Raw genomic sequence first — 9,025 nt, 5'->3', positions numbered from 1 at the left:
TACATATATTTGTACTTTTAAAGAATTATTAATTTATGATATTACTAGGACCATATATTTATATAGGAGTCTTCTGAAAATATATTATCTTATCGAAATAAGTGATTTTTTCCATTGGTCCAAGTCAGGGCCGGAGAAAAATGTTATTTTAGAGAGATTATTAATTTACCAAGTATTTAAGGAAAAGTCACCCTACATATATATTTAAGGATTAATATTACAACCTTTATATGTACTTTATTTTTATTATTACTTATAAAGTTTTAATTACAAGTATTAACAGATCAATTTTATTTTATAAATTAATTAATTATATTTTATTAATTTATATAATGTTAATAGGTGAGAGAAAGAGAATATTATGAGAGAATAAGTTTATAATTATCAATTACACTTTTCGGGAATTTCTTTTACCTTATCACATGCCACACCCCACCCCCGCGTTTTCTTTCCATCCATACTGATTTTTCTTTCTCTTCTAACTTCTCCATTGTTCTTCTTCTCCATTTAAACAAAAATTACCGCATATATTGACAAGCCTGAAGCTGATCCTCTCAAAGTTGAATTTATCCATGATTTAGTTCAACAAGACCCAAGATCAAAGTGTATAAAAATTGAATCAATTAGTAGGTTTAATTTAGTATGTATAAACATTTTATTGTATGAAATATGTATGAAGTTTGATATCCCAACAAATTTATGGACTATTGTACTTTTTATTGATGTTTAAAAAGTGTATAAAAATTGGTATCAATTAGTAAAGTTTAGTTTAATATGTATAGATATCTTGCGGTATGAAATAGGTATGAAATTTGATATATCAATAAATTTGTGAATCATTACATATTTTATTAGTGTTTAAAAAGTGTATAAAATTTGGTATAAATTATTATAGTATGTATAAATATTTTACCTATGAAATAGGTATGAAATTTGATACCCCAACAAATTTGGAATTATTATATTATTATTATTATTATTATTATTATTATTATTATTATTATTATTATTATTATTATTATTATTATTATTATTATTATTATTATTATTATTATTATTATTATTATTATTATTATTATTATTATTATTATTATTATTATTATTATTATTATTATTATTATTATTATTATTATTATTATTATTATTATTATTATTATTATTATTATTATTATTATTATTATTATTATTATTATTATTATTATTATTATTATTATTATTATTATTATTATTATTATTATTATTATTATTATTATTATTATTATTATTATTATTATTATTATTATTATTATTATTATTATTATTATTATTATTATTATTATTATTATTATTATTATTATTATTATTATTATTATCATCATTATTATTACTATAGTACTTTTTCAGTTTTTATGGTGTTTGCAATTTTTATTTTTATTTTTAGAATTTAAATTAATTTTAATAATTCAAAATTCTATTTTTTGTGATGTTGACACATATGCATTTTTACCTCACCTATTATATATAGATAGATTAAAAACACAAGATTTTGTTGTATGCATTTTCACCTCGCCTATTATGTTATATATAGATAGATTAGAAACACGAGATTTTGTTAAACGCAGATCTAGATTAGACTTGATTGTATAATTTATACCTTTATGATTTGGAGGGCAGAGTAAATAGTCGTAATATCTTTGGTCCACCTTTATTATTTTTAAACTATGAAATGCACAAGAATTTAACGTCCTTACTATATCTCTCAGCCTGACCATGACCCAGAACTTTCCCAAGGACAAAAATAAGGGCATAGTACAAACCAAAATCCAAAATATGCCCTTCCCACACTCGAACACCAAAAAGGGAAAAGGGGCTCCTACAAACAATATGCTGCTAGAAACAAACATAATTTATCCATGCCACCATTACGGTTACACGACTTGGTAGTTCTCGGTAGCCAGCAACGTTCTTTGAGAGAACTTGGGTGGAGACCCACCTTTCAATGGCAGAATGTTGGCAACCTGAAAATTACAATAAATCAACATTTCAATCAACTCTAGTCTCCAATTACTCTGACTAACATCAAACTAAACCACAGTAAACTCCCACAACATTGTTACTGAGTGCCACCCGCTACTACATCTCTTTGAGAAAATGAACAAGAATTATCACAGAACAGACATACGAAGGATCAGATGCAAACAAATCAAAATAGTTGAGGAGATGAAATCAGGATCATCAGATTATCTCCAGACACAAGTATGTAAAAACAGGCAAACCTTCAGGTCACTGAATGTTCTTGAGGCAGTAAAACGGGCAGAAATCGGGAAGAAGACATCAGGATCTGCTGCCGGAACAATAAATTCCAGTGATCCACTGCAATGTTTCCGTTTCCGCATTAGAATGAGAAACAAGTACTTAAGATCGCATGTTTCAGAACAAAAGCAAGTTTCAACATAAGCTAACCTGCGATTAGAATTGTCAATGAGGACTATAGACCACTCCAGAACAGAATTTCTGGAATCATACCTGCAGTCAATGGTGAAAATATTGAATCTTAATGGAACATTTGATCATATAAACAGAACTCTGCAGATGCTCTCCCAATCACATTACAATACATGGATTGGTCATATTAACAAATCTTGGTTTGGGGTACAAATCAGAGTAGCAGTTATCAGTGTCTGGTCGACAATTTTGACTATGTGTTCATTCTTTCATTCACATTTGGTTCTAAAAGTAATCATGCCACTTCCGATTCAGCTTTAGCTGCATGACTTCATAAAAGGGAAAATACATCTGCAATTCGTGCACCTACTACAATTAAATTCATTATTTCAAAACTCTTCACAACCAATGAGACTAAACAATTTGACACTAAACTAATATCCACACGAAAATTCCCTTTTTTATCATCAAGGACACTTTATACAAGGTGCAACAAGATGGATACAAAATACTGATTTCTTCATCTAGGAACGCACATGGAATTGAAGTTTAGCATTGAGCAAGAATAACCAAATAGCATCCACCCCTTCCATTAAAGAACCAAAGAAAGTTTGCACTATCTCCAAAATTCTTATCCCAGAAACCTAGTGCAACAGCTTGACCAAAATTGGGGAAAGCAGCAGGTGACACATTAATTTAAACATGAAACCACATCCTTGCCTTGACCGTATTATACAACTGACTTAAAGGCACTAAACAATTGCTAGGCACTCCAGAGATATTGACAGCTTTGTATAAAACCATTTTCAGCCTTTAAAGCTCTACCACAATAAGTTCTGTGCAAGTATCGTTCAAAATATCCACAGTATTCATCTTTGATATAAAAGGAGGGAAGTTTAAAGTTAAGAGTGCCACCTCCACTCTCCATCAATTTGCTGTATACGTGGGGCCTCCCTGAGAGCTGGGAGAGGTACAAAAATCACAACATTCTGTAGATCAGTTTGTGCTGGGGTTTCATACTCAATATTCACATAGGTTTCATTCCCAGAAACTGAAGGCCAGCAGTTAACTGAGAAAAAAATATGAAATTGATTATAAAGATTAAACATGACTGAAACTAAAGCATGAAAAAACAGAGATGCACACAGGAAAAACCAAAAATTACGAAGCTTACTAGTTAAAGGTAAAATTGACTCATCTGCACTTTGCATTCTCCATCTCAAGAGACTAACTCCGTCACCAGATTGATTAGCAGGAAAAGGCCTAATAGGTTCTTTGAGGCCTAGAATATTTTCATTAGAAAATAACTCCTTATTGATATTTGGGTGTGTGTTGAAGTGGATGGCTGGATTACCACTGGTTTCAATCTGAACAAACAGAAAGAGATGACAAATACCATCAAGCAAAACAATCAAAGGTTATCCCTGCCTTCTAAGATCAGATAGGTCTGCAATCTAGGAGCTAGAGCCTCATGTTTAAAACATATTTCAAACTGATATGGGCGCTAGAACATACTTCTTTTCCCGAAAAAAAGAAGGAAGGGGCAGTCAAAAAAACCTGTTGGCATACACATTTGACCTATAAAATCATGACACAATCTGTCTAAAGATGACAATGGAAAGGAAACCAAAGAGAGAGTTATGCAAATGAAGATAAGTGAATGCCAAATACTTGGCTTGCAAAGGACTTTTATCATCAGCTTTAAAGAATAAGGCAGACAAGTGTGTGGGCAGGAATCATGAATTGCATCTATACGAATAAAAAGTACAATCCACCCAAAACCATGACTGCCTGTAACTGTACTTTGAATTCATTTGATTCAAACTAGAAGCATAACAGATGACTTAAGTACCCTGCCTTTTCTTTTAGTTCTCTTTACAAACTACAAAGAGAAAGAGTGGGGTACTCACCAGGGGACGAAGAAACAAACCAAAGGAACTCATGGAAAAAGTATTTTAATAAAGAAAGGGACACAATACATTAGGGCATAATAAGATGTTAATAATCTAATATCAACGCAATTCATATGATTGTAGAGTGTCATAAATATATGTAACAAGTCATACCTTCTATGCACACAATAGAATCAAAGAAAAATGCATCTATAGTGATTTCATTATACCCTTCAATACAACTGTTATTTGACATACAATTCTTTTTTTCTCAGAACCGCAATGTCCGGGCCAGCTTTCGTGCACCTCGACCAATTCCATGAGGTACCTGCTACCTTTCACTAGTTACTGGGCCAGTAACTCTAAACACTAAAGCTTGGACAGATGGAAAGGAATCACCTAACATTTTTTGCCTCCACTAGGATTTGAACACGGGACCTCATGGTTCTCAATCCACTTCACTGAGCATGAGACGGCAAGCCTCGAATATTGACACAAACTCTTTGAAAGAATACTTTCTAATAAACTTTATTACATAATACTTCCAGTACATCAGAAGAAGTTGTCATAACTATGTTACTAGATATTGTCATTGCCTGGTTCGTGCTTGCCAGGTACCAAATCCAGTGTATCAGGAATTTTTTAGCTTTCTCTTTGTTTGGATCCAATGAAGACCAGTGTGACTATTGGTGTCTAGTGTGCCAATATCTATTGACCAACAGGTGCCATTGCTTTGAAGAGGAAGTGCAGTATTACCATTTCTTGATTTTTAAAATAGCTCTAAAGATGCAATAAAAGAAACTCAAAAAGATGCTTACACATGCTGAGAAAAGAGAACAAACAGAGAGAGAGAGAGAGAGAAAGAGAACCTGAACTTGGATAAGTCCATCTTCTTGGTTCAGAATTTGGAGAGATAAGGTACCCTGGACATTAAAGTTGCTGATACCTCCATCACGCTTTAATGTTACATTAATTTTCTCTTCAACAGTAAGGGTGACAGGATCAGTTGGTGGTGGAGCAGCTGGCTTGGACTGACCAATGCTTGGTCTGACATCTTCGACAATGACTTCACCCTCAGCTTTCAGGGATTCCAAAAATTGGTTGGTCCTTTGTGTTTTACCTAGCTGCATACCAAGACCTTTTGGGGGGCCTGTAGCAGATGCAGCTGGACGACCTGATCAGATAAATGTGATGAGCTAATTATACCAAATTGGTTTTCGACCACGCCCTCGATGTTTTTCCAGAAATTATGTGTGTTTTCAACAAGTAAAAGAACATGCTTATTCAAAGAATGGAAAGGAAAACGCTTAAGAACTATGAGGGAAATAACACAATGTAAATGCACAAACTTTTTGGGCCTACCAACTGATTCCAGGATTCAAATTAGGATTACGCTCATTAGCAGAGGAAAAATATGTCAGAGCCTTGTAACGACACTGAAGCACCCACTAAGCGAGGCGAACCGCTAAACATGTTTTGCGCCTCGCTTCAGGGCTTAGGCGCCACCTTTGACAACAGTAGTCCTCCCCAATATAATTCTAATAACTTTCCTCCCTATATAAAGAGATCTAATACTAATTAGAGTTGAAAGAGCTCCACATTCTTTTCTCAAAGAATATAAGAAGCCATGAGGAAAAATATGCAATACTTCGTAATGCGCCACCCTCGACAAGGTGTTTGAGCAAAAGACACATAGCATGTTTATAAGGTACAACAAATACAAACCCTTGGACTTGGTGGAAAATGAATCCACATCAATGCTTGCTCCAAATCCAGAACCACTGCCTCCTAAACTAGATAAGTTTGTATCACTGCCAAAGCCGGTATCCATTCTTCCAGAACCCATGGATTGCAGAGACATGAAACCTCCTTTCTCACCTCTATTCCTCTCAATCTGCAAAGCAATGGCCACATGTTGAATCTTCTAATAGAACTCAAAGAAATCAAGACAAAGGAAGGTAAAAGGTTCAGGCAAAGGTAGCACTGGCATCCTTAACTACCTTGCTTTTATCAATCTCACTGGCTTTGCGCTTCATGACATCCTTAGTTTCATTAATCTTGCTTTGTAAGACTAACTTATGCAGTTTCTCTTCATGGCTCTCCATTTCACAATACTGCTTGACTTGTGCCACAGTAACATTTTCCTTGTGCCCGAGAGAAATTACTTCATCAAATGCGAAGATAAGCTCAAATGCTGTCCTGCAAACTCCTTCCTCGTCAAGAGAAAAAGAATATTCAGGCACCTAGTAATAGTCAAGGTATCAGCCCAAATGACCTTTCCATGTGATGAACACATCATCAAACAACGAGCTCAAAAAAGCTTTCGGAGATATACTTAACAGCTTGATGAAAATGAACTTAGATTATTTTTTTTGAGAAAGGTAACTTGTATTATAAATAAAAGAATACATAAGTAGTATTCTAGTAATACTTACATCCAAAAGTCGCAAAAAGCAAAGAACTCCTATGGAGGTCATAAGAACTCTAAAATACTAGGAATATCCTCTGCATCTTGAGGATATTCATGTTTACACCACAAAAAGAAAAGAACCAGGCAATTCAGCTTCAAATTCTGCATAGAGCAGCTCTTGTTTTTAAAACATCTCTGGTTCCTCACCATCCATATAGACTTTGATACGAATGCTCCTTTACGTACTCACTCTAGAAGTAAATCTAGACAAGCATGTGGAGATAATCTATCTTAGTTTCTTTGTTTTAAATAGGATAAATATATAAGCAGTAGTTATCTATAATAGTTAGAAGCAGAAGTTATTACCAGCCGAAGTTATCTACAGCAGTAACTGTTTCTATCTCTATCTATTAGGAGTTATCTTTATGTTCGTATAAATATGTGTGTTTAGGAGAATTCTGAGAGAAAAGTATTACTACTATCTTTGTATCTGGAGATTTGTCCACTCCATACAGACATAGTTATTGGTTGATGTAGTGTTTAAGATTCTTGCACTTTATTTAACAAGTTAAGTTTCATTCTCATCTTGTTTCATCTTAGTTTCTATCATTTTGGTATCAGAGCAACAAGATCTAAGATGGTGGTATCTACACGTTCTTCTAATGAACCACTACCACAACTAGTCACGAATCATTCTAGTGATCCCTCTAATGATCAAATTGTCTAGCAATTAACGTTTATAATATCATGTTTGGAAGCATTAGATGCAGTTGCGAAGGTTCAATCTAGTGGTACTCAACTTGATGCTAATCCTGGTACATCTGCTAAAGGAAAAGGTCAAGAACGTAATAGAGGTTCTTGTGACACCGGAAGGTCTTCTTGGGTCGAGGATGTTGATGTTGACATGGAGATGCCTTGGTGGTTGAAGACATCAACTCATAGGCCACACATAAAGATGGAATTTCCTCGCTTTGGAGGATATCCTTGTGGCTGGATTTTGAAGGATGAAATTTTTTTTTTTTGGTACTATCAAACTCCTGATGATCTAAAGGTAGATGTTGCATCCATGTATTTGGAGGATGATGCGCTTGATCTCTTCGTGCAGTGAGCGTATATTATTGTATGGGAGGACCTTGTTATAGCTTTACAAGAGAACTATGGTCATGTTGAATTTCAAAATCCAGATGAACAATTATGTAGCATTCAACAATTTGGCACAATACAAGAGTATCCTAGGAATTTACTAAACGATCTGCCCCAGTCAAGAATTGGCCTGAACATTGTCTTTTGGGGGTGTTCCTTACTGGGCTTAAAGAGTAACTCAGATTAGATGTAAGAATTCATAAGCCTAGAACTATTTATAAATCCATGAGCCTTGCAATGGAATTTGAGCAAAAAGTGGGTTCCAATAGTGGGCATAAAGGGTCTCAATGGCCAAATCTGTCATGATCCAACACAACCCAAATTGGTTTTGCAGGTGAAATTCCTTACCAATCAGTAGGCAACCAACTCGTATCACGAATCAATCCTAATTTTGCACAGATGTCTCCTCATCCTTCTCTGAATCATGCTTGGGAGATAGAGAAACAGAATCGCATAGCCAAAGGACCATGTTTTAGGTGTAATGAAAATTTTGCACCAGGTCATCGTTGCAAGACAACATCTCTCACTCTTATGGAGACAAATTGTAACATCCGACAATTTGAAATAGCTAAGAAGAGGCTTAGAATTTGAAAATTTTCATTTTTGGAAAGGATTTGAAAATCTGGAAAATTGGCTAAGTGTGGAAATCAGTGGTTTTTGGCCAACTTTGAGCAGTCATAACTTCCAGCTCAGGATGAGTTAGGAGTAGTTCCAGTTATGGTTGTGAAGCTTGTGGAATGATCTTTCCAACGCCGCCGAGTTTGCTCAATTCCGAGTTCGTATGAGCGAGTTATGGCCCTTTGAAAGTTGGGCAGTTGACAAGAAAATCCGTCCGGGAATCATTAAGGGCATTTTAGTCTTTTCCCTAGCCAATTCTTTTGGGATTATATTGTTGTATAGGGCTGATCTTTGGATCATTTTGTTCCATTTTTAAGAGAGTGAAGGCTAGGGCTTGAGAGTGAAGAAGAGAAGAAGAAGAAGAGAAGAAGAAGAGAAGAAGAGGAAAAGAAGAAGAGAAGAGGAGATCAACAAGTTTCCGACAAGATCATCGTGGATTTTCGTCGGGGGTGATCCCTACCAAGGTATGTGAGCTTTTAGTGTTGGGTGATCTTTTCCCCCACACACCTAGCCCCTTTTTCTTATCAAGAAAGAATTG

At 34.6% G+C, this 9,025-nt stretch overlaps 1 protein-coding gene across 2 annotated transcripts in view; it reads right to left on the bottom strand.

Annotated features, from left to right (window-relative positions):
- Positions 1–1,659: 1,659 nt before the first annotated feature.
- Positions 1,660–9,025, bottom strand: part of LOC102578688 (coatomer subunit delta-like) — a 23,518-nt gene continuing 16,152 nt past the window's right edge. For both annotated transcript variants that reach the window (XM_006338840.2, XM_006338841.2), the window contains exons 5-12: positions 6,317–6,559; positions 6,042–6,210; positions 5,186–5,490; positions 3,599–3,791; positions 3,340–3,493; positions 2,443–2,505; positions 2,256–2,352; positions 1,660–1,997 (exon numbers count right to left, since the gene is read on the bottom strand). In XM_006338840.2, coding sequence (XP_006338902.1) covers positions 1,908–1,997; positions 2,256–2,352; positions 2,443–2,505; positions 3,340–3,493; positions 3,599–3,791; positions 5,186–5,490; positions 6,042–6,210; positions 6,317–6,559 — 1,314 coding nt within the window. In that variant the 3' untranslated portion in view covers positions 1,660–1,907. The remainder of the gene's footprint in view (positions 1,998–2,255; positions 2,353–2,442; positions 2,506–3,339; positions 3,494–3,598; positions 3,792–5,185; positions 5,491–6,041; positions 6,211–6,316; positions 6,560–9,025) is intronic.

The sequence above is a fragment of the Solanum tuberosum genome, unplaced genomic scaffold, assembly GCF_000226075.1.
Source record: "Solanum tuberosum cultivar DM 1-3 516 R44 unplaced genomic scaffold, SolTub_3.0 scf00007, whole genome shotgun sequence".
Lineage (NCBI taxonomy): Eukaryota > Viridiplantae > Streptophyta > Magnoliopsida > Solanales > Solanaceae > Solanum > Solanum tuberosum.
Note: the sequence above shows the minus strand (reverse complement) of the source record. Positions and strands in the feature narration are given on the sequence as shown.